The sequence below is a fragment of the Thermobia domestica genome, chromosome 1 (assembly GCF_964235325.1).
Source record: "Thermobia domestica chromosome 1, izTheDome1.hap1.1, whole genome shotgun sequence".
In the NCBI taxonomy this organism is placed as follows: domain Eukaryota; kingdom Metazoa; phylum Arthropoda; class Insecta; order Zygentoma; family Lepismatidae; genus Thermobia; species Thermobia domestica.
In genome coordinates this window covers 361112150-361138243 of record NC_137454.1, presented here as the reverse complement: position 1 = coordinate 361138243, position 26094 = coordinate 361112150, and the positions used below count along the sequence as shown (strand labels likewise).

The 26094-nt window shown below is 36.6% G+C and overlaps 4 protein-coding genes across 5 annotated transcripts in view; 1 reads left to right on the top strand and 3 right to left on the bottom strand.

Moving 5' to 3' along the window:
* The first annotated feature begins 776 nt into the window (after window positions 1-776).
* LOC145664127 (glutamate receptor ionotropic, kainate 2-like) overlaps window positions 777-26094 on the top strand; it is a 333349-nt gene continuing 308031 nt past the window's right edge. Inside the window, exon 1 of one of the 2 annotated variants that reach the window (XM_081730516.1) lies at window positions 777-935. The gene's annotated coding sequence lies outside the window, so the exon portion shown is untranslated. The remainder of the gene's footprint in view (window positions 936-26094) is intronic. The other variant, XM_081730507.1, reaches the window with a different exon arrangement.
* LOC145682153 (uncharacterized) lies at window positions 16331-17296 on the bottom strand. Its single transcript, XM_081753744.1, has one exon. It carries the CDS (start codon window positions 17294-17296, stop codon window positions 16331-16333), a length of 966 nt encoding a protein of 321 aa, XP_081609870.1.
* On the bottom strand, window positions 17470-19758 carry LOC145682149 (uncharacterized). The gene has a single exon (XM_081753739.1). The coding sequence runs from the start codon at window positions 19756-19758 to the stop codon at window positions 17470-17472; it is 2289 nt and encodes a 762-aa protein (XP_081609865.1).
* Window positions 19952-24261, bottom strand: LOC145682143 (uncharacterized). Its single transcript, XM_081753733.1, has 2 exons — window positions 23293-24261; window positions 19952-20449 (listed from the first exon to the last, which is right to left on the bottom strand). Exons 1-2 carry the CDS (start codon window positions 24259-24261, stop codon window positions 19952-19954), a joined length of 1467 nt encoding a protein of 488 aa, XP_081609859.1.

Genomic DNA, 26094 nt, shown 5'->3' with positions numbered 1-26094 from the left:
TAATTTTGTTTGTTTGTTTGTTTTTAAGTGATTTGGAGGCTTATTGTGGGGGACATCAGTTTCATCTCACTTTCCTTTGTGGCAATCGGACACAAATCATCACATTTCCCTCCCCCCCCCCCGAAAAACACATTTCAAATCGGATTATTGGGAGGGACAGTCCCCTCCAGTCCCAAGATTGGAGGGGACATGTCCCCTTCATCCCCCCGGGATTTGCGCCAGTGTCCTTTACTTTTTTTTTTTTTTTTTTTTTTTTGAGAGAGGAATGAGAAATTCTGTCAAGTACTTGGGGGTAAGCAATTCAAGTGAATGCTTCATTTATAAATTATTTCATTTCATAAACTATTTCAGATGGGCCTGAATAAACAAACATTTTTTCTTTCTTACTTGTTTTTTTCTTTTTTAAAACTTTTTTAAAGCGTAAAACAAAAATGTCTTTTAAAAATTCCGTACCTTTCATACTTGCAAATTACATTGTGTAGCGGCGCTCTAGGTTGAAGACACAAAATAAAATTAATTTTTTTATAAATTAAATACTTGTTTCAGACAGATACTGGAATCTATCGTTGTTTAAGTGAGAAAATAAATTAATTAAAGACGGTATTTCTTCAATTGATTAAACTATTTGAGAGGAGGGGAGAAAAACAGATAAAAAAAGCCAACGTGGTTTGCGGTTCTTTCGCCAAACTTTGGCCAAACACGCGATCAATTTTCTCTGCTCGACTGGAGCATGTTTGTAGTAGTTGGGCAATACGCCGGGTGATGTCGCCACCCAGCTGCTAGATCAGCGCGCTTATCGGTGAAATATAGCGGGAAGCACCATCCGCGTCCCAACAGTAAGGCGAAAGTTCATGCGAGAGAGTAGTGCAGGTGAACGCGGTTTTTTATTTTCTTTTTTGAACTAGTTTAATCACAACGGAAGAGCGGAGTGTAAGGTAAGTGGAAAGAAATTATTTAAATTACAATTTTTATCTCTTTAACAGATGACATAGAATTCAAATTTAAAAAATGATATAATTATTATTTTTTAAAAAAGTTTAACCCCTCAGTACTTCCCGATGTTTGCGAAACAAGTTCAGCGCTGTGAAATTCTTGACCACTATTTTTTTATTTGATACTTTTTAAAGGCAATTCGTCTTTCAATAATATAAATATAATTAATATACTTATTTGCTTAATATTCTGTTAAAATATTACTTTTTATTTCGTAATATCGTATCACAGTGATATTGACCACATTCAGAATAGTCTGGGAAAATATTTTTCTACCGTTGAAAAGTTGAGTAAAATTTTAATAATAATAATAATAATAATAATAATAATAATAATAATAATAATAATAATAATAATAATAATAATAATAATAATAATAATAATATTTTATTGCATACTGGAAATTACAGACAGAACTGACCACTTACAATGTCCATACAAATAACATGCAAATAACAAAAATAAACATAGTACATTATAAAATACAAATGATACATGCACAGAAAAGAAAAAAAATCATGCATAAAATAAACATGGTGCTATATAAAAAATAATAATTTTCTGATGTGATTATGAAATGATTATATAACTGTCTTTGTATATTACTAAAATTATGATAAAAAATATTAATAACACTGATGTGATTATGAAATGATTATATAACTGTCTTTGTATATTACTAAAATTATGATAAAAAATATTAATAACACTGGCAAAATCATTGGCTACTGATAAAATTTTATACAAAAGGAACATCATTGAGAAACTGAATGGGTTTAAATATTTCCAGATTTCTTATATGATAATTGGTGGTATAGAGAGTTATTATTGATAACAAATTCAAATTACCGTGAAGAATTGAATGTAGCATTTTAAGATCCAAAATAATCCTTCTTTCAGACAACCTTATTAACATACCTCCAAAGACATACCTTCACAACACTTTAAGTTCCAGCGTAACCAAGCAAGAAAAATATTTTGAATTGTCTCCAGAATAGTAGATATATAATCTATATTTCTATTCCATATGATTGAACAATATTCAAGACGACTTCTAACATTGGAATAATAAACAATAAGGCATGTTTTAACAGACTTAAAATCTTTGGACATCCATTTAAGAATTCCAAGATTCCTTCTCGCTTTGGAAGTTATATTCTCAAGATGTTGTTTGAAAAGCAATTTGCTGTCAAAAACAATACTAAATCTTTAATAGAATCTACAATTCTAATTGGAGTATCATTTATGTGATAAATGAAAAAAGTTGGATTTGTTTTATTCGTAATATTCATTGAAAAGGTTTTGTTACAATTTAAAGATAGTACATTGTTTTGACACCAAAGTAGTATTTTATTAATATTATTTTGGAGAACCAAACAATCACCCAAATTTGCAATAGTTTTGTAGATTTTGAGGTCATCTGCATACATCAAACATTTACAATCCAAATTTTCAGTTATATCATTAATAAACATAAGGAATAGAAGTGGTCCGAGATTTGATCCTTGCGGAACACTGAAGTATATGTTATATACGTCTGAAAGATTACCCTTATACCTAACCACAAACTTTCTTTGGGACAAGTATGATACTAACCAAGTAATAAATACAATGGAGAGATCATAATGTTTCAATTTGTAAATTAAGATGTCATATGATAACTTATCAAAGGCTTTAGAGAAGTCGAAATAAATTACATCAATTTGACCATTACTTTTAAAGATAGGAAGAGTATCAGCTATAAAACATGTTAAGTTAGTTGTAGTTGACCTATGGTTCATAAAGCCATGTTGATAGATCGTAATATTGGGATAAACATGATTATACAAATAATTATATATTAACTTATCGAAAACCTTGGGTATGATACTCAACAAAGAAGTAGGTCTATAGTCGGATAAATTTTTCCCATCAGTCTTGGGGATAGAAACAACAACGACCATCTTCCAATGTTCAGGATAAACAGAAGTAAATAAACTCCAGTTGAACAAAGATGTTAAGACAGGCGCAATGATGGACACAATGCCCTTCAGTATAAAAGCAGGTATACCGTCTAAGCCAGAAGATGATTTGGCATTAAGATTTTTTATAGCCTTAGTTACTTGCTTAGTTGTAATAATAGGATAAAAAGAATCATTACCCGCCAAGTCCGATAAGTCAATATTATGTAAAGAAGGACGCCTTTGATATATATTCTCAAATAATTGAGCCCATAAATTAGCTAAAGTTTTAGAATTAGACACATACACATCATCAACCATAAGTCCAGTGGCTTGGTTTATTTGGCTTTTATTTTTATTAACAAACTTCCGAAACTTTTGAGGTGAATTACTTAATGCATTCTCCATATTATTTAAACACAAATAAACTATTTGCTGAGCAAAACAATATATTCACATAAAAAACTACATATGTGTTACAGTTTCGCCAACTGACACTGGTTTCATCAGACACTTCATCATATTATGTATATAAGCAAGCTTGTCTAACCTTAACCTTTCTTTAAATTGTTTCCGTATGTAAGCAAAAACATTATAACCTTCATTTGAGCCAGTAAGTTTAAATCTCTTATGAGCGTTTTCTTTCGCTTTAATTAATGAGATCAGGTTCCTAGAGTACCAAGAAGGATATTTTCTAGATTTAGGTCTATTTAGAGGTATGTTCTTACTCATTCTGGATTTTATTAAATTTTCTACAGCAATAGCAGCAGTATTAAGGTCTGGATTCAACAGAATATTAGTCCAGTCAGCTTCAAGAAGTTGTTGATAAAGGGCTAAATAATCGCCCTTATGATAATAATAATAATAATAATAATAATAATAATAATAATAATAATAATAATAATAATAATAATAATAATAATAATAATAATAATAATAATAATAAACTTAAATTGTTTTTTTCAATCTCCAAATTTCGTATTATTGCTTTTGATTTTTCGTTCATTAGTACACTATAGTATTTTAGCGTTTCTCACTTCCATACCAATGGTTCTCAACCGATGTGTCGCGACATACTGGTGTGTCACGCAGTCCTCTAAGGTGTGTCGCGAAATTTTAGAATTTAAAAGTCATGAAGAACTTAATAATAATCAGTTAAAATTGAGACAGAGTGTACCAGTCAACACTCCAGCGGTAGCAATAATGCTCAGTGCTGTATAGAATCATTATAAAAACTAATTGATTTCACTATTATAAAATTTATTATTATTATTATTATTATTATTATTATTTTATATTATTATTATTATTATTATTATTATTATTATTATTATTATTATTATTATTATTAGTAGTAGTAGTAGTAGTAGTAGTAGTAGTATTTATAATAAAAATATGAAACAAGTGTCTCACGATTGTCCTGGATGTTCAATGAACTGTGTCTCCAGTCAAAAAAGGTTGAGAACCACTGTTCATATTGTTAACATGTTTTCTTTTGTGAGTAGCCTAATCAAAATCGCCGAAATGTAAGAAATATTGAGGAAAGGAAAATGAAATGAAATCTTTGAGTTTTACGTCCCACGGTTATGCCGGTTAGGCTAAAGGAGACGGTGTTTATGAGAAATGAATGAAATGGTGGAATGAAGACAGTGGGAAGAAACGGGAGAACCCCCGAGGAAACCCACACATACGGTGTTTGTCCACCACAAAGTTCACTTGGCGGGGACTGGGATCGAACCCGGGACCCCATATTGGGGAAGGGAATTAATGAGTGTAGTTAATCTACCGTACCATATGAGATTATTCACTACACAATTATTATTATTATTATTATTATTATTATTATTATTATTATTATTATTAGGACAAGGTAGCTTAAGGGGCCTCATCACAGTGAAATTAAAATACCGCCAATTTTACAGTAATTATGTGATATCTTCAAATAGATAAAATATTATTGAAATGTGAAACAAGAGCGCCGTAGGCAATATTATTTTACATGAGATACCGTTATCACGACTCACTTATCTTCTTTCGATTCCTAGCCATTTTGAAAATCGGGACTTACTTTAGCGTTTCAAAATGGCAGCAAACAGAAAGCTACTAGGTGACTCCTGATAACGGCACCTCATGCAAAATAATATTGTCTAGGGCGATCTTGTTTGACATTCCGATTATCTTTTATCTATTTGAAGATATCACATAATTACTGTAAAATTAGCGGTATTTTAATTTCGCTGTGATGAGGCCTCTTAATGGTAGACTGCTCACCTCTAGCGCGAGGGTTTCATGGTTCGATCTCTACTCACGCAAGTTTGTGGAGGATAATATTGTGTCTGTGGGGTTTTTCGGAGTTCTCTCGCTTCCTCCCACATTCTACCAAATATTTCATAATCATTTACTATCATGCCTGTCCTTTAGCCTATAGGTCATAATCATTGAAATAAAACTAGTAATTTCATTATTATTATTATTACTTTAAGGTAATACCTGTTCAAGTGACTGTCCCATTTATGGTTTATTTCATTTCATGAAGCATTTTAATAAGTGGACTACTTTCAACAAAACTTCCTAGGATGAAATTATTATTCAAAAACCAACGAGAGTGAAAATCAAGAATGTTAAGTAATATCAATATCTTCTACTAATGAAATGCAATAAAATCATTTAGTTTTACGTTCCACGATTATACCGTGTAGCAGGAACGTACGATAGAAGTTATTTCGGCCGTGGGAGTCTAAATTTAACATGAGGATTATTAAAATATATTAAATTATCCCTAAAATTAGACTAAATTTACAGGAAAATCTAAAATTTACAGAAGTTTACACACACCCTGCGTAGTTCCTCTTGTGTAGCTAAAGGAGACGGTGATGATGAGAATAAATGAAATGATGGTATGAAGAAAGTAGGAGTAAACGGAAGAATCTCGAGAAAACCCACATAAGTGGGTGTTTGTCCACCACAAAGGCTTTTAGAAAGAGAACACTCCTTAATGTTTAGATTTAGTCTCAGAAGGTAAGAATTTATCAGTGTAAAGGCATTTTCTTATCACAGCAAAACTGTAGGTGACTTCATTACATTTAAGATACTCGAAATACTTATCAAAATTCAGTGTTGTGACTGTTGTGATAACTCACTCATATCTTCCAATTCTGACCCGATATATATATATATAAGTTCTTTAGAACCTAATCTTAAACGATGAAACATTTTATTGGGTGTCATGAAAGATAGTTCAAAGTAGAACATTGCAGTTCGTGTAACTCGTTAAAATTCGAGTCCCTCTGAACAGCATTGGCGCTTTTAACTGTTCTTAAAGTTTCTACGTTCGTGTCCCTGTTAGATTGGATTACGTAGAATCGACATGAATTAAGAGACAATTAAGAAAAAACGGTTCTCGTTGGAGCAAACTAAAAAAAAAAAAAAAGTAGCACTTGTGTCTGGTATGAGGTGTCCCTGCTTCGATCCCAGATTTATATGAGTTTATGGTGGACAAAATCGTGTGGGACGTAAACTGAAGTATTTCATTTCCTTTTCTTTTCGTTAGATAGTAAATATTTGAAGAAGGATATGTTAGATATCCGAAACCGTTACAACATATTATAATTTAAAATACAGTGAGTTTTAAGCTTTGGTCAGTGTTTCTTTCGTTAGAAAATAATGTATTGAACTTTAGTTTGGACAACATAGCTTGAACAAAAATATCTTCCTGTAGTAAATTAAGAAAGTACAGTTATAGAAGGGCTTAATGAATTATTAGCAGGAATACGGAGCAACTATTAAAGAGATACCTTCTACATGGCGAAAATTATCTGGTCATCACACTCCAACCTCAAATAAACTAGATTACCACTTTAATAAATATAGAAAGGCTTATAAAAATGCACTTTAATAAATCACTAGTTGGAAAAGGTGGTAACTTGCTGCTGCGACCAAGGGCGACCATCAGGGGGGCAAGGTGGTGCGATCGCTCCCCCCAGAGGAAATTGTACTTCAGAATATCGAAAATCCAATAGAATTTTTACATTAGTTACAGCAAAATTTGAAACTATTTTTGAAACGTCGCTTATACTTGCCCCCCTTGGAAACCACAACATGGGCGCCCTTGGCTGCGACCAATTCATTTAGTAAAGAACGAACAACAATTCAAAAGAAATAGGTGACGGTAACATTTCCCAAACTTAACATATTTTCAATAATTTAAGTGTAATTAAAACACAGAAAAATATGTTTCAATCTTTAATTTAAAAAAAAAAAAACTTTTTCTGTAGTCAGCACTGAGAAAACCCTAGAATCTGTTGATATCAGTAGAAAAAAATATAGTTCTGCATTGACAGTTAGTGTACTCGTGTGTAATAACAGAAAATTTTCTTATACCTATTGATCTCTTGATTAATAAAGTAACGGAGCTTTTAGTGTTTCATTCTGTGGTTGTAGGGACTTGAATGATTTTTGTACTATAGGGTTAAAATGAATGCACTTTTTCACACAATTCTCAAAAAAGCAGCCAATTTGAATTTTCTTTATTTTAGTACTAATGTCTTTAATTTCTGAATGATATATTACTGTATATTATTGTGAGAAAAGAAAAGAAAATCTAGAATTTGATATAAATTTGTGACAGGAAAATAACATAAAACAGGATCTAAGGAGAAGTAGGGTATTCGAATCCCACCTGAATTGGTTTAGTACTTGATAGGGTCTATTGTCTTCTTTTTTTTTTTTTTTGTTTGTTTGTTTCTCGGTGATAACCAACAGGGTTTCAGAATCATAGAGTTAGTTCATACATTCGAAGAACTTGAATAAATTCTAAGCATTGTATTTTCTTGAAAAAGAAAAGTTTGAAACCGAAAAGCAAGTATTCAGGTGCCCTATTCATGTTCTATATCTGTATTATGAAATGTCTTTATTTTGTAAGATTACTTATCTGGGAGGAGATACGTGACAACTTCGATCATATTACGCAGTTTTAATTGAGGGATGGGCAGGCCCGCAACTAGGGTTTCTGTCACCCGGTTCAAACACACAATTCGGTGCCCCCCCCCCAAGGTTTAGTCGAAAAGTATCACTTATGGATTGCAACTGTAAATAACATTCTTAATGAAACCAGTTATATCGATTTTTAAGTACTTTAACCCTCCAATGCGCGCGCGGGCTACCATTGTAGCCCAGCGTTTTTATTTTCCTTGCCGCAAAGTAATTCGAGATGATAACTCAAAGGGTGTCTGTGTACCTTTCTATCAACTATCATTCTGCGTGTTTAGGGTGTGGTCAAACGTAAAATCGAAAGGATCTCATTGTTATTCTGCTTGAAAGTTTCATGGGCTACATCTGTAGCCCGCGCGACTATTGATGTCACGGGTGTTCCAAAGCGTCAAAGTTTTTTCATTATAGTTTGAGTGTTGATCAGATGGTCAATGAGTTTGCAAAATGCCAATTCTGATGAGAAATGTTTTTAAAACCAATATTTACGATCCAAAATCATTGAGAACATAACAATGCAACAATGAAAAGCTTATTTTTATTTCTGTAAAATTTTCGGTGTAATCCTTTGATGTGGAGAAAAGAAGAAAACTTTCCATCAACAATGAAGCACACAAGAACTCCACACTATATTGTTATGTGTACCTCTCGAACTTGAGCACTTTCTGTACCTTTTGGGCACCTTTCTGTATACTTTCTCTTTCTGTATATATGCACCTCTAAGGTGCACACAAGTGATAGAAAAAACTGATTCGAGCAAAGCATCTCTCTTTACAGTGCATTAACTAGAAAGTTCATTAAATATGAAAGAAATTGCTTCATAAAATATTAATAAATAGATCAAGATATTTAGATTATTTAATGTATAGTAAATATTATACATTATACACGATTAATGTAAAAAAATGATTGAAATTAACAATAAAGCATAATAAAGCATAAGTTGGACTGATAGATAACAATTCAAAATGCCTCGAAAAGCTCTCAAGCAAAACTAATAGATAAAGCTTCATACAGCCTTCGCTCGCAAAATCTCTTGGTAGGCGTACAAGAAACAATTAAATACACCGAGGCGTGTAAATTATCTTTTCCGCCACAAAACTGCCCTCTAGTTTAAAAACATTACAGCAATTGCGTAACATTACAGGGGGCGCGTCTGAGCTAAACTCTTCAACCACCAGCAAACAACAAAAATCGGGAACTTTTCGCCCCCGCCCCTATTGATAACAGCGTTTTAAACTTCAGAGCTGTTCTCAATGGAATTATACCAAACAAACAGCTCCTTGTGGTAGGAAAAGGAAATGGGGGCGGATTCTCTGTGGTCGCCCAAGGGAACAAATGCATGCAATATTAGGTTTTTAATGTATGACATTACACCTATTTAGATGAGACTCTCTCTCTCTCTCTCTCTCTCTCTCTCTCTCTCTCTCTATATATATATATATATATATATATATATATATATATATTATCAACGAAAAGAGGTCCCATGGAAAAGGCCAAGTAAACTTTTGATTTCTTTTAACCTCTAGAATAAGTTCCTCAAGGGAATGGGTGCGATTTTTAAAACAATTGATATATCTTCTTTCCGGCGCCCCCTCCAACCACGCGCCCGGGGCACGTGCCCCCTCTGCCTTCCCTAGTTGCGGCCCTGGGGATGAGTTTTACCCCGTTTTCCGCCAAAGTTAAATTTTATTCCATCCGAAACATTTTATTGAACAAATGCTGTACATATCAAATTTAAAATAAATCGGCCAGTTAGGAATAAATTTACTCAAACAGTTAGGGAGCACAAGCTACTTAAAACATAAACTTCTTTATTATTATATATGCTGCTGTTTGTGGAAACCCTATAATATCAAGAAAAACATATAGTAGTAGAATTAAATTTATACGAGGGTATTTCGAAAAGTTTCCTTCCTGGCAATGCAGTATCTCTCTCTCTTCTGAATAAGCCGTTCATCACATATAGTGTCATCTATGGTAGAAATTGTGTATCAGTTAAAACTGTCTAGCTGCATGAGTTTGTTGGTGGCAGTCATTTGAAGCAATCGCTGTGTATTGAGCTCGCAAATTGCCAGTTTACATGTTTGTTGGTGCCAAGGGTTTAATGATAAATCTGGGTTGGGTGTCTGTGTCGAATCTCTTGGAAGTATTTTACTACAGCCTTGGCAACAAACAACCGTATTGATTGGTATCTTGTTATGCAGTATGCGATCTCAATCCACAGCGACTGATTCAAATTACTGGCTCCAACGAACTGACGCAGTTGGACAGTTGAAACTGATACATTGTTTCTTCCGTAGATGGCACTACTTGCCAAGAATGGCTTACTACCACTGTCATTATATTTCAATATCAGACTGGATACTTTTGGATATATCCTTGCAAAAGTACAAGACCTGATAAATCAGTATAACGTGAAACCTTCATGTGGTGCAATTGAAACCTATGTAGATCGCGACACCGAATTAAACGTGGATTGGTTCCATTCCTGACGAATTTATATCTAACACTGCTTATATGCACACCCTAAACACACTCATCTCACTGTTGCCGAAACGTTGCCACAAAAAGTTGCTAAACGAGAGATTAAATAATTCCAATTTGGGTGTAAATGAGGCGTGCCTCTCTAGTTATATCTTCCAAATCTTTTCCTTCAATTTTCTTAACATACTACAAACGAAGTTACCATTCAAAGGAATTTTGTTGTTTGTATAAGACAGGTTCAGAGTTCGATAGAAATTGAGAATGTTTGCACTACGCTTTTTCATCTAGAATAGCACTTGAATGTTTGATTTTCCAGCACGTTATTACGTTGAAACATTTTAAAGACTATGCTTAGATTAGAGCACTTTCAGAAATAAAAGTAACATTATACAACGACAAAGAACAGTTACGTGCTCTGTAACATACCTTGTCAACATGTAAATTAGAGTAGGCGAAGAACTTTTTGCCTATTATATATATATATATATATATATATATATATATATATATATATATATATATATATATAGAGAGAGAGAGAGAGAGAGAGAGAGTAAAACATTATTTGGTTTCTAGGTTTACAGTGGCAATCTAGCGTAAAACATTAAAGAAAATTAAGCATATATGCTAGAATAGTAACAATTAGAGCAACCCACACTATGCTTTATTTTTTGTTTAATTATGCTTTATTTTTTCCAAATTATGCTTTATCGTTAATTCCAATCATTGTTTTACATTAATTGTGTATAATGTATAATATTTACTATACATTAAATATTCTAAATACCTTGATCTATTTATTAATATTTTATGCAACCAGTTTCTTTCATATTTAATGAACTTTCTACTTAATACACTATAAAGAGATATGCTTTACTCGATTCAGAGTTTTCAATCACTTGTGTGCGCCTTAGAGGTGCATATATACAGAAGGAAAGTAAAAGATGCCACCAAAAAAATACATATAGTGCTCAAGTTCAAGAGGTACACATAACAATATAGTGTGGAGTTCTTGTATACTATTCATTGTTGGCGGAAAGTTTTCTTCTTTTTTTCCTTGTTTCTTTTCTCCACATCAAAGGATTACACCGAAAACTTTACAGAAATAAAAACAAGCTTTTCATTGTTGCATTGTTATGTACTCAATGATTTTGCATTGTAAATATTGGTTTTAAAATATTAATACAGTATGCTAAACTTGCAGTTAAACAGAATTTTCCAAGAATTGTGCTATATATTTTAAATTATGCTTTATTTTCCAAAATTATGCTTTATTATGCTTTTTAAAATTAGTTCCTTCTGGACTATTAGACAACCACAACCATGTTCAAGGTACCAACCATATGTGTAAATTGATGTTATGCTTTTGGGTTGCCCTAATAATAATTAACAAACTAAATATATGAACAAAATGCAATTTCTTCTTCTCCACCTAATATAGATGTTCTATTTTTTGGGTATATATTACGTACATTACTTAGAATACCGTTTCTTATTGTTGGAAAAGAAATGATAATAACATTTACTTTTGGACCTAAATTACTTAGATCCGTCATAACACTTGATATCTAATGTGATTTCTAAAAGGAAAACTAAATATCAAATCCTGCGAAACAGTTTAGAAGTTTCTATATTATAATCTCATAGATCAAACTTCTTGCTCTGTCAGAGACAAAATTTTTAAATAACATAATGGAAGGTTGTTTTAATGCAGGAAAATCTCGTCCAGCTCTTTCCCTTGTGGTATGGTTCCCAATATAGAGACTACACTCCTTTTTGTACTTCCATACTTATTCTTTGAATTAGGAAGGTGCTTTGTCTATCATCATCAGACAAATAGGTGATGCGTTTACCTATTTTCCTTATAAAGTTGAGGCCGTCTTTGCCCTACGATCCACCATTAGGTTACTGTATTTTCTTCGTATTTAAAGCGATATTGTATATATACAGGCGCGGATCCCAGGGGGGCTATAGCCCCCCCCTTGACGCTCAGGTATACTCTGGATAAAATGGGCTTCAATCCTGCTTTGCACTGGATAAAGCTGCAAACTATGGTTTAGCCCCTCCCTTGATCATATTCTGGATCCACCACTATATATATATCGTATGAAATATTAACAAAGGTTGAAATTTTGTTTTTAAAGCAAACTCGAGGTTGCTACTCGCCCATTGCATCCAAATTCGATTGCAAACGCAAATTTCCCAACACGTATAAATGAATTGGAGTGCCTCAAGTACGTAGATCCGAAGAGCGAATTGCGAAGACCGACGTAAAGTTACGAATGCGAATAACCCCAACATATTAACAAAAGGATAAAGTTAATGAGCTTCCCAGTTTACATTAATCTTAAAAGTTAGCAGAATAAACTATAGGTAGGCTATATGAAGAATAAAATACGTATTTTATACTGTAAGCTCAAAGTTTAGCCGCTGAGAATTAAGCCTAATTTTTTTTATTTAACCAGAAAGAAAACATTGAACTTTGTAAAAGTCACGCCGTTAATTATTATCTATATATTAAAATGCTAGGTTTATATGTTTGTCTCTGAAGAAAAATTTATGTTTGTCTTCAATCCTTTGAACAATCACATCTCGAAAACCACAAGTACTAGAAACGTGTCGTTTTTACTGGTCGATTCCAAATTTTGAGTAGATTGTCCAATTCTAATTGAATATTTAAAAACGCCGTTATGGCCGTTATTTCTTTATTACACTTTTTAGGAGTTCACTGAAGTATTGAAATTAAAAAAAAAAAGTAATGCATAATATCCTACGAGTTACACATTCCAACACAACATAATTGTATACAGGGGTTATATATCTTTCAGGCGTTTGTTTCATGGCCAAATGATAATGAAAAACGAAGGATAACATTTTCTCCAGTCCACTGGCGTCTCTGACATGTAAAATTTGGGGGGGGGGGGAGGGCGCATCAAAGAAAGTGATTTAAATAGTACTGCCTAACCCAGCCTGTTTATTAACTTCGATTCCATTTGTTACCTTTCTGCTTACCTTCACGGACTCCCTAAGGTATATCAAGAACTCGATTACAATCGTTTCACAGCCTGAATATTATATTACAAATAAATGTAATTATTATTATTTATATGATATTCTGTCGTTAGTAAATAAATTAAATTGAACAAAATATTGAATATTTTGTACTTCAAAATATTGGGGAGGACGCGTCCCCCTCGTCTGCCCCGCCAGAGACTCCCGTGCTCCAGTCTAAGATAAATCTGATTCCCGGCGGGAGCTCATGTGGTTCGGATTCCACGTTAATCAGTAGGTCCACGTCTCATATAGCCTCGCTGCTGAAAGGGACGCTAAACTAAAATCAACTCAACTCTAAGATAAATCTTTATTATTTGCAGTGTTTTGCCTAATGAACACCATATATCACTGACATTATAATTAACTGTGTTTGCAATCTATTTGCTTATTACATACTGCATGCAAGAAGAAAGAAAACACTGGTTATACATGAATTAGAAATTCCAACCGGAAGTAGGTTGAAATCTTGCAAACGGTGCGAGATATTGAGGAAAAATAATCGAAAAATCTCCCCTTTATGATACCCCTTTTCGATTTTTTTTATCAAGACGTCTTTCACTTGTGTGTCTGTAAAGGAACATGCACAGATGTTGTGAGGAGTGACAAAGATATTCATGCTCATGTGTAAATGATGCGCTTTGTAGAGAGCGTAGGTTCAGCTAGTTGTTATAGTTTTTCTATTGCTTGAATAGGTAATATGTATTGTAGGCTGCATTGTGTGCAATTTGTGTTCATATTTCAATGACAAAGTGTTGTATTTTTGCCATTACGCTGTTCATGATACAGAAACATACATTATTGTTATTATTATTAAGTGTTGTTGAATATATGTTTCATAGAAGTATATTAATTACATTTTAATTGCGTTTTTTATAATCCAAATGGAAAATTTTCAACCGTACAATAATGAGCAATGAAAGTCTTTGCTAGTAATAAGCATGTTTTTATTTAGATCATCGACTCTCTGCATTGTTAAATTTGCTGTGTGTAGTGATATAATGCATAGCGTGATATATGTATTTGTGAAGAAGAAAATCTATAGCGTAAATTCCACGAATTCTACCATTGAATGTTGCTTCATAATGTTTTTTTTTTCGGTTTTTGGTTTGCAATTGATTAGTTTATTTTTCAAAATATAGGATACATAATATCTTATAAGAACGACAGTAGGTGCCAGGCTCGTATCTACGGGGGCTAGGGGGGCCAGGCCACCCCAAAACTTTGGCTGGCCCCCCTAAAAGTTTCACCGTAGGCTTGCAAATGAACTAGACCTATAATATGGTGATAAAGTAATGATTGGGTCGGTCCCCCCTAACTTCTACCGTCCCCCCTAAATTTTTGGGATGGCTACGGGTCTGGTAGGTGCTCGTACAAGCGGACATGCTCGCTAAATTGTGTGTAGGGTGCACCAGGCCCGTAGCCAGCCCAAAAATGTAGAGGAACCCGGTAGAAGTTAGGAGGGTGATCCTACCATATAGTTCACCATATTATAGTTCATTTGCAAGCCTACCGTGAACATTTTAGGGGGCTAGCGAAAATTAAGGGGGACTCGGGTCCCCCGTTCCCCCGGTGGATACGGGCCTGGCGCGCACCAGCCTATAGCCAGAACACTAAGACATTTTTAGGGGCAAACTTGAGTTCACCTTACGTTCATATAGGACGTTCAATAAACAATAGTTTCAGGGAACACAAGTGGTCGAAGGGGCCATCAGCACCTTTAAAAATGCAGTGTTTAAAATTCTTGCTTTAATCCTGCATCATGCTGTATGCATTTTATAGTAAACAAAATAGCATACGCAAATTCTCCGTGAACAAGATATTATGAATAAAATCAAAACTTTCCATCTATATAAATGAAAAAGAAAATGTCTATGTTTATGACTTAATAACTCTTGAACAACTCTACCGATCTAAATTAAATTTTCAACATAGATGGGGATCGGGTCTGAAATGGTTTTTATCATTTCACTTTTACGGTACATCGTAGGGGAACGGAAGGGAAAATATATAAATGATCGAAAATGACCGACATTATTGTCGAATCCATAGTTTTCGGAGTCGCTAAGACGAACAGTGACACTTCCGATGCCCATTAAATCCATATTCAGCCCTCAAACATGGGGAAGGAGGAGATACATAAAAATGATTGAAAATCACCGACATCAGAGAGTAGTTCAATAATAGTTGTATACGCCGACCAAACAATAGTTTATTGTTTTGCGCATTTAATTAAACAGATAATGAGTTACTGAAAACAATAACAATTTATTTTGAATCTGGAATTTGTGGACTGTATAAATTTGTATAGTTTCTGGAATTAATAAGTATTAGAATAAGCAAATACTACACACAAACACTGAAGATCCCGCACACGAGGCTTTTGCAGGAAAGCACAACACAACACTGACAAAAAGATGCGGGAGGCGGCCTAACGGTATTTTGAAAAGAAAGACAAGAGACCGCCAGAGTAAGATACTACAAATAGAAACCATATTGACCTGCAGAGACATCTCTACAGCAAAACTGACACTACATAAAACATATAATTTGTTCCAAGTTTTGGAAATGCTCACAATAGGCTCAAACACGGAAAAAAACATAAGCCTCCTTTTTCTTCTTATTTTTATGAAACAAACAGAGGGCAGAATGGCCCGAACATAGCCCCCACCTTGAAACGCTCTAGTTTCAAATAACACACGCACACAATGAATGATCGAGATTCACACAAGAAATACACTAAAAGCGAGAAAAAATAATAACAATGCATAATAATAATAAAACACACACACACACACAAAACAAATATTCATATGCAATGATAAGACATGCTTGATGAGCGAGGTTGTAGCGTTTTGCATGACTTCACTTTACTTTGAAGGGTTGAAAGGCAATGGAACCAGCTTCGCAATGGGGCGCTTCAACTCCCCGAAGGCAGTCTTTACAGTAACTGCTCGCACTAAGCCATCATTTCCTGGAAATATGCACTGAACACGCCCTAATCTCCATTGCTGGGGAGGCAGATGGGATTCCTTCAAAATAACCATGTCACCAATCTTGATATTGTCTCGGTTTTTCCGCCACTTCGTTCTTGACTGGAGACTGCACAAATATTCTTGGGACCAACGGCGCCAAAAATGCTGCGACAACTGCTGCACCAATTGCCACCTTTTCAGATGAGAGAGCTGGGATGAAGTGAAATCCTTATCCGGGATAGAAAGTAATGATTCTCCCACAAGGAAATGAGCAGGTGTAAGAGCGGCCAGATCGTTGGGGTCATCCGAGAGAGGAGTGAGGGGGCGGGAGTTCAGAATTGCTTCAATTTGAACTAGCGTGGTATACATTTCTTCAAAGGTCAACGCCACCTCTCCCACGATGCGCTTGAAATGATGCTTTACTCTACGTATATTTGCTTCCCAAATCCCACCAAAATGAGGTGCGGACGGGGGGTTAAAATGCCAAGATATTCCTTGTTTGCTGAGGTAGGCAGCAGTTTCTTCATTTTTGGCCGTGCGAACACTCACTCTTAACAATTCCTTTAGCTCTTTGCTAGCTCCTACAAAGTTACGCCCACAATCGCTGTAGATGTCACTAGGTACGCCCCGACGAGCCACAAAACGCCTTAGGGCAGCGAGAAAGGAAGTGGTGCTTGCATCCGCTACTAATTCTAGGTGTATAGCCTTAGTGGAAAAACACACAAAAAGACAGATGTACGCCTTAAACCTCAAACGGCTGCGCCCCCGGCTGGCTTTGAGTAGCACCGGCCCTGCATAATCCACACCTGTATGGGAAAAGCATCGGCTTGGGTTTACGCGAGAGGGGGGCAGGGAACCCATTAGTTGCGTCTCTGTTCTTCCTTCAAACCGACAACATTTTACACACTTCCGGATTATCTTCCTCACTAGATTTCTCGCACCCACAATCCAGAAATGTTGCCGTAGCGTAGATAACACTAATTGAGGGCCACCGTGGAAAGTGTTTAAATGCTCGTGATTGATCAGAAGTTCTGTTAATTTATGCTTATTGGGCAACAGCACGGGATGCTTTCTATCCACAGAAATGTCGGCGTTTTGTAATCTCCCCCCCCCACACGAAAGATGCCATTTTCGTCAATGAAGGGAGACAAGCATAAAATATTATTCTTATTGGGAATGGGCTCTTCATCCACTAAGCACTGGATTTCGGTGTGAAATTCTCTTTTCTGCACCTCCTTTACCAAACACAAAAGGCTCTCTTCCATTTCTTTCGATGTAAGTGCCCCCTGGCGTTTCTGCACCAGATTCCTGCAGTTGTAAGGAAACCTGTGACACCGACTCACTACATGCTTCAAACTCACTAGAGAAGAGTATTCATTTTCAGACTGCACACAAATAACTGTGACACATTTTTTCTTTTCTTCCACATCTGTAGCTAAGTCAGCGGGAAGACATGGAAGCTCTGGCAACACTGCTTCGCGCAACCACCCTGGACCGCACCACCAAAGGGGATGCTCTAAGAACTCGTTGAGCTTTACCCTTCTTGACGCACAATCAGCTGCGTTGCCTCCACTGTTGGTATGCACCCATTGTGACGAAGGCAAAATTCCTTGTATTTTCGCTACCCGATTTGAAACGAAAGTTTTCCACTTGTCAGGTGACTGGGCTAACCAGGCCAACACAACAGTGGAGTCAGTGAAAGCCCTTGTATCCTGGACGTTTACACTGATGGCACTTGCAACTGTTTTTAACAATTTGGCCAGCAACAATGCGGCGCACAGTTCCAATCGGGGTAGGGAAACTGTTTTGATGGGAGCAACCTTGGTTTTTGCAGCGATAAGTCTCACGTCGACACGACCGTCAAGACGCTCTGCTCGTAAATAGGCGACTGCAGAATAGGCCCGCTCACTAGCATCAGAGAAGCCTATTAATTGACAGCTGACGGCGTCAGAGGGCACAATGCATCGTTCGACCTTCACTTCACGGAGCAAAAACAACTCATCGCAGTACTCTCGCCAGGCTGTACTTATTTCACAGGGGAGGGGGTCGTCCCAACCGAAACTTTCCTTCCACAATGATTGTAACATCATCTTGGCCCTGATGGTTACTGGGGAGAGAAGGCCAAGGGGATCGAAAATCTTGGCAATCTCTGACAACACTTTTCGTTTTGTCCACACTTCTGGGGGAGAGGGAGGCACTACGTTGAACCCAAACTCGTCGCTAACAGGTGACCACTGTACTCCGAGGGTCTTGATGTTGTTATCAGTGTCAAAGTTGAATTGTAGGTCAATTTCACGCATATGGGGAGGAACAGCCTGGAGCACTTCCGGTTCGCTAGATAGACACTTTCGAAGTTCGAAGCCTCCTTCTCGTAAAAGTTGAATCAGCTGTTGTTGTAGCTCAATTGCTTCGCTCACACTAGCTGCACCTCCGAGGAAGTCATCCATGAAAAAATCTCTTCTTACCGCCTTCGCTGCTAAAGGGTACTTCTCCCCTTCTTCTTCAACTACCTGGAGCAAGCATCTGGTTGCCAAGAAGCTAGCAGACGCAGTACCGTACGTCACTGTTAACAAACGGTAGTCTTCGATTGGAGCACTTGGAGAATCTCTCCACACAATTCTTTGGAAGTCGACGTCGTCCTTGTGCACTAACACTGCCCGGTACATTTTTGCAATATCCGCACATAAGGGAACACGATGCTCACGAAAACGAACAAGAATCGGGAAAATATCGTCCTGCCATTTTGGCCCCACCATGAGCTTCTGATTCAGAGATACACCCGAAGTTGTTCTTGCACTCCCATCGAAGACCACTCGCACCTTCGTAGTGGAGCTGGTGGGTTTCAAAACAGCATGATGTGGTAGGTAACAACTAGTTTCAGCTGGAACGTTTCTCTCGCTTGGGGGAATGAGTTCCATATGCCCTAACTGAATATATTCCCTCATGAAGTCGCGATATTGTTGCTGAAGGGAGGGTTGTTTAGCTAATTTCCGTTCGGTATTTAATAGCCTCTTCACTGCGATTTCACGTGATCTGCCTAATGGGGCTGTGTTACCCCTGAAAGGTAGTCTCACCACATAACTTCCGTGCTCGTCACGGTGGTGTGTAGCTACGAAGTGTTCTTCACAGCTCCTTTCTTCTTTTGACATGTGTTTTGTAAGTGGGAGCTCTTCTAACTCCCAAAACTGGCGAAGAGCTTCATCGATCTCGCAGGAAACTCTATGTGACGTCACCGTTAGGTTCCCACTTGTAGGACCTATATTGCCAGATAGCACCCAGCCGAGACTAGTTTCTAATGCGACAGGCGTCCCGGGTGGCCCCATACACTTCCCGCTCAACATAAGTGATGGAAACACGTCCGCTCCCAACAGAATGTCAATGGGGCCCACTACGTTGAAAGTGGGATCTGCTAATCTTAGGCCCTCTAAATGAGACCAGTTTGTAGCACTAGGACACTTTTGTTTGGGTAGATCAGATGTCACTTTCTGAACTACCACAGCACGAGTTTCAAAAGTTTCACTTGTTCCCCCGAATGACTGAAACTCTAAGTCCACCATTGCACTCGCTGTCGCCACTCCTGCTCCTGTAATCCCGGAAATCACAATACTGGATTTCTTTTTCTTGAGGACCCAGCTTTTGTACAGAGTTCTCGGTGACGAAACTAGATTCACTCGCGCAATCTACCATCGCTCTGAAGGGGTAATACACACCATTATTTCCTCTTACTTTCACGACGGCAGTACATAATAACACCTGTGGTACACTTGCGTCCGCTGCAACATGGGCCGTGATATTTGATTCACGCACTGGTGACTCAGCTCTCTCGTAGTGCAAGAGAGTATGATGTTTTTTAGCGCACTTGCGACACGTACTAGATGCGCACGTATCCTTTCTACACGATTTCCGAAGACAATTAAAACACAGTTTTTTCTCTTTCACTAGGGTGACACGATCAGACACTTTGGCCGTGTCCAAAAGCGCATAATGTACACTTCGAGGATGCACACTCGAAGTCTACAAATTGAGTACATACTAAATAGTGTACACTTCGTCAAATTAGCTTTTGATCCACACTTGTTTACAGCGCCTCATCGTGGTGGAACGTTGAACATTGATAACGAAAGAAGGGAGCATTTCGAGTAGTACCAAAAATTAACATGTTTTTTTTTTCCTTTTAGATGAATGACTTTCCAGTTATATTAAAGATAAATATATCGTACAGATTGACGATATATGGGGTAACCATATAATGACTTAAGAGTTTCTTTCATGTACGCAAAGAGCTTCAGCTTTGCCGTATCTGCAAATATTTATAAGCATAAAAACCACTAAACTATTGGCGATGTTCTATTTTATTAGGCATGCTTGCGCGAGGGAATATTTATTAATCCCCGGAAGAAAAGTAGCACTGGTGGTTAGGGCACTGATGACACTGTTGCGAAGTAGTTTAGGAATTTTACTGCAGGTGAAAGTAGGCATTTTGCAAGAGCGTTAGGACACCGAAGGTACCGAGGGGAGCACTATTTACAATAATGTGGCTCAAAACTACTTTGGGAGAGAGTTCATATTGAGTATAATTCCTTTAAGTACGGTAGATACACAACAATGACACTATAATTGTCGTCGTTCTACTGTATTGCTTCAGTTACAGGCATACTGATTAGACTATTTCTACCATATTGTGCTAATGTTGAAGTTCCTTATGTGTTACTCTTTCTTTGTGAATATATAGATTTTATCCGTAAATCTTCAAAATAGTGCCTCCATATTCTTAATCTACACCAAAAGTTAACACTTACAACGATGACAAGGAAAGAAGTGGTGGAGTTGAACAACATGAGAACCAAAATTTACAGGAAAAAGCTATTATGTCACTATGAAATACCAATTTATAAGGATCACGTGTACTCAAGATGGATAACCCTAATTAAAGTAATATGTTAAAAATATAAGATTACAATCTTATAAGCCCGCTTAAATGAGTTTTGTACATTGTGTACTTTTCAACATTTGCGTGAACTTCATCATGCTTTCGACGCCCTACATCTTTCTTGAAATATACCCGCTGTCTCTCCTACATGCTTGCCACTACGAAAATGGTTACTCAGTAACGAAACAAATCCCCTCGTCCAAATATAATCATAAAAAGCTACTATCAATCTAATAAGAATTTTATAAAAATTAAGAGGTTTTATGAAAATATACAGTATGCAATGTACTGGCTCTCATTGTTCAACTATACGGAAGGAATTATTTGTTTATAATCAATTTATAATGGGTACCGTAATGGGATTATATAAATTAAAAGGAAGGCAAGTCTTTACTATGGCCATTTCATTCAATGAATCGTTCAATGAACCGATTCGTAACCAAGACTGAAAAGAACATCCCTTACGAGCCTCTAACCTGCCTTCAGTCACTGACGCTCGCTCGGCAATAATATGTGAATTAAATATTAAACTTTGGTATAGAAAGGAATCTAGTTACTATATATATATGAGCTAACAGGCAAGTTCTCAAAACCGGAACCGAAAGATCAAATCGCTGAATCGAAGAATCAAAAAAAAAAAAAAAAAAGGCCAAAGTAAAGACTTACCAAGAGAAATTTGTGAAAGTCTTTGATAAATGTGGAGAGAGAAATTTTTGATCTGTGTTTCACTTTTTGGCAGCTGTCAAAAATGCAAAATGTATGGTAATTGTTATATTACAGTCTATTAAGTGCAAGAAAATATGGTAGCTTTGAAAGGAATTTGTTTAAAATCAAAACTAGAAAATTAGGCCTATCTACCTACGAATTAATATTTGCAGCTGCAACTGTAGCTGTAGGTATAGAGAAATGAATAATGTAGGTATTCATTATTCTATGATAGAGCTTAACATTTTAGGAGTATGTTTAGTACAAGGGGTCCAGAAGCACGTAAAAAACACAAAATTTACAGGAAAAATGAATGATACAAGTACTTAGACGTAACATAACGTAACCAAATCTAACCTAGCCTAACATAAACTAACCTGAACTAAACTGATATTAGTAGAAATAAGCGAAATTCTATCATTTTTTGGAAAATTATGCGGGAACCCTACACTAATTTAACATAAACTAAACTAACCTAACGTAGCCTAAACTAACCTAACCTAACCTAATCTACTCTAAACTAACCGAATGTGAACAGAAATTACCAAAATTGTAACATTTTTTTAGAGAAAGGAGCTGGACCCCTTCTGCTAAACATAGGCCACATTTTAATTTATACGCCATTAAAATCTTTCATTTACGTGCAAATAGCTCCATTACCGATAGTTTAATTATTTCAATTAAGCTACATAAACCATGTAATATTTACACAAATGAACACAACACAAATGAATTTATAGCATTATTAAAGAAACTATTTGGTTGCTTTCCCTATACTATTTTAAATTCCATTGCATACTCAAAGAACACAACGTAAATACGTTTGTTATTTTCGTAACATTTTTATATTCCACTTGTAAATTCACTAATTTGTATATTTATCAAGTAAATTATTATTAGATCAGCTCACAAATATATTCAGCTCAAGAAAAATACTAAAAATATGTCTTTTAAAATTTTATTAAGTCACTTTGACATTATTGTTGTTCCTACTACGAACAACACCCATCTTAAGTACGCAAGTGTGCTAACGTAGTGTACATCCTGGCACACTACGTACTATGTACTCGCAGACTTGTGAACTTGGACCTTTTGACGCACACTAGGTGACGTCAGTTCCGGAAATAAGCGTACTTCGAATGCACACTTGTATCTTTTGGACACGGCCTTTGAGTTTTGTGAACTCAGCACATTTGTAGAGGGGGTGGATTGCACTGCATACGTCACATAATGTTTGACCACGTTCACTGGTGGTAACATGGGAGGAAGTTTGTTTTTTGTCGCGATTCTTCACTTGTTCACTACTTCCGGCGACGCGCGATTTCCCGCCGGCAGACACTGCGAGCGCGCGGGCTCTGTTATCGAGAAACTCTGCGAGCTGCTCAAATGATGGCTGTTCATTTGTTTTCAATGAAAGTTCCCACTGTCTACGACTTTCACTGTCCAGTTTATCCGTGATATGATAAACCAAGATAACATCCCAGTGTTCGACTGGTTGCTCGAGCACCTTGAGGGACCGCGTGCACTCCATTGTGGTATCAATTAACTTACGTAGGGCGGCTGGCGATTCTTGTTGTATTACGGGTTGCGTAACTAAGCGCTTAATTGTCGCGTTCACTATTTCCCTCTTATTGTGATAACGTGCGTTTAAAATGTCCCACGCCTCTTTGTAGTTGCTGTCCGTGGTTTGCATCGCTTGAAGGAGTTGTGCTGGTTCCCCTTTCAAGGATGTTTTGAGGTACTGCAACTTTTGAGCACCTGAGAGATTTTTGTTATTGTGTACTGAAGCCACAAATAAATCGTGAAACGATAACCACTCATGGAGGTTTCCCGAAAACACTGGCAACTGAAACTGCGGTAGTCTTACGTCACTAGCAGGTGGCCTTTCAGACGAAGACGAAGGCTGAGCTCCTTTAGTTCCCTCCAATTGAAAATCCATCAATTGAACACACATCTGCACTATTCTCTTGTCCATTTCCGCTAACTCTTCTTCTTCTTTCTCGAACTCCTCGTCTCCTGCCACCGCCGAAATATCATCCAGCAGCTTTGAACACTCCTGCTGGAGTTCACTGACCTTTGCCTGATGCACCAAGATGGCTGCCGCTGCGGTAGCGTCCAACTCTGTGATGGCTTTTTCTTCGCGCGTAATTTTTGACTTTAATGTTCTTTTCTTAATTTTTAGCGGCTCCATTTCTAAAACACTACACTATGTTCGTGAGAAAAAACAAACACTCAATCACTAGTCTATTATTGTTCACAGCAACAGTTCACACCGGCACTAGTAATTTGGCGCGGATGGACCATGTATACGCCGACCAAACAATAGTTTATTGTTTTGCGCATTTAATTAAACAGATAATGAGTTACTGAAAACAATAACAATTTATTTTGAATCTGGAATTTGTGGACTGTATAAATTTGTATAGTTTCTGGAATTAATAAGTATTAGAATAAGCAAATACTACACACAAACACTGAAGATCCCGCACACGAGGCTTTTGCAGGAAAGCACAACACAACACTGACAAAAAGATGCGGGAGGCGGCCTAACGGTATTTTGAAAAGAAAGACAAGAGACCGCCAGAGTAAGATACTACAAATAGAAACCATATTGACCTGCAGAGACATCTCTACAGCAAAACTGACACTACATAAAACATATAATTTGTTCCAAGTTTTGGAAATGCTCACAATAGGCTCAAACACGGAAAAAAACATAAGCCTCCTTTTTCTTCTTATTTTTATGAAACAAACAGAGGGCAGAATGGCCCGAACAATAGTAAAAAGTGATTAACTAACGGAATATATTACGAATTTTTCTTATTTTAACGCATTGAAGCGGGTACTTGACGCTTGTATTTAAATAGACACAAATTCTGAAGTGGCCGCGGTGGTTTATTGGTAGCGTGCTCATCTCGAGGGTGTACGATCTTTGGTTCAATCCCAGCTCCCGCCAAATGGGTTTTAAGGTTGTCCCGGGGTTCTTTCGTGTTCTTCCACTTTTATCAGTCCACCATTATCATTCTTCTAATCATCACCGTTTTCCTTAATCTTGGTGCACAAGTGTGAGATGCTAAACTAACAAACTCGGAAACGATATGCTTCCCTTACAGATATTTTGTGAACGATAATTGTGACCAGCACTGCATGCGTGGGTTTCTATCAAGGTTTAGTCTTCCTTTCGATCGCTGTTTTCATTCTATTAATTATTTCTTAATCATCCCATTTCATTTATCACATATCTTAAGAGCATAATCGGGAACAACGAAACTACAACTTTCCTTTTTTACAGGGTGTTTCAAAACAACACCGACAACGTTTGGGAGGTGATTCCTGACATCAAGATAAGACAAAAAGTATAGACCAACCTGGGTACACAAATACTTCCTTTCGGAGTTATAGGCTGTAGAAAACTTGAAAAAATGAACTTTAAAGGTCCATAGCTCTAATACTAGGGGACCTGCCTTAGTCAGGTCAAGACGTCACTTAGGAACTAATATGTGCACTATCCAAAAATGCATGTTTCAGAATCCTAAGGTACTCAGGCAACAATTTTTATAGAGAGAGTTTGGCTACTGGTATATAATTTGAAGTACTCACCAACTTCCTTTACAAAAATTGTTGCGGAAGTACCGAAGAATTGTGAAACTTGTATGTTTGGCTATTACACATACTAGTTCCGAAGTAAAGTCTTGACCCGACTACGGTAGGTCCCATAGCTGTGGAGCTATGGATCTTTAAAGTTCATTTTTTCATTTTTTCGGCAGCCTCTAACTCCGAAAGGAAGCATTTGTGCACCCAGGTTGGTCTATACTTTTTGCCTTATCTTGGTGTCAGGAATCACCGTCGAATATTTTTTGTTACGCCTATTTTTTATTATTTTTTGGCAGCCTTACTTTTGCGCCTAGAAAATTGAAATTTTGCACACACATTCAGTGCACCCCTTAATATTTTTCAGATTTTTTTTATAGATTTCTGCGTTAAAACAGGGGGCCCAGGGAGCAAAAAGGTAAAAAAAGGAAAT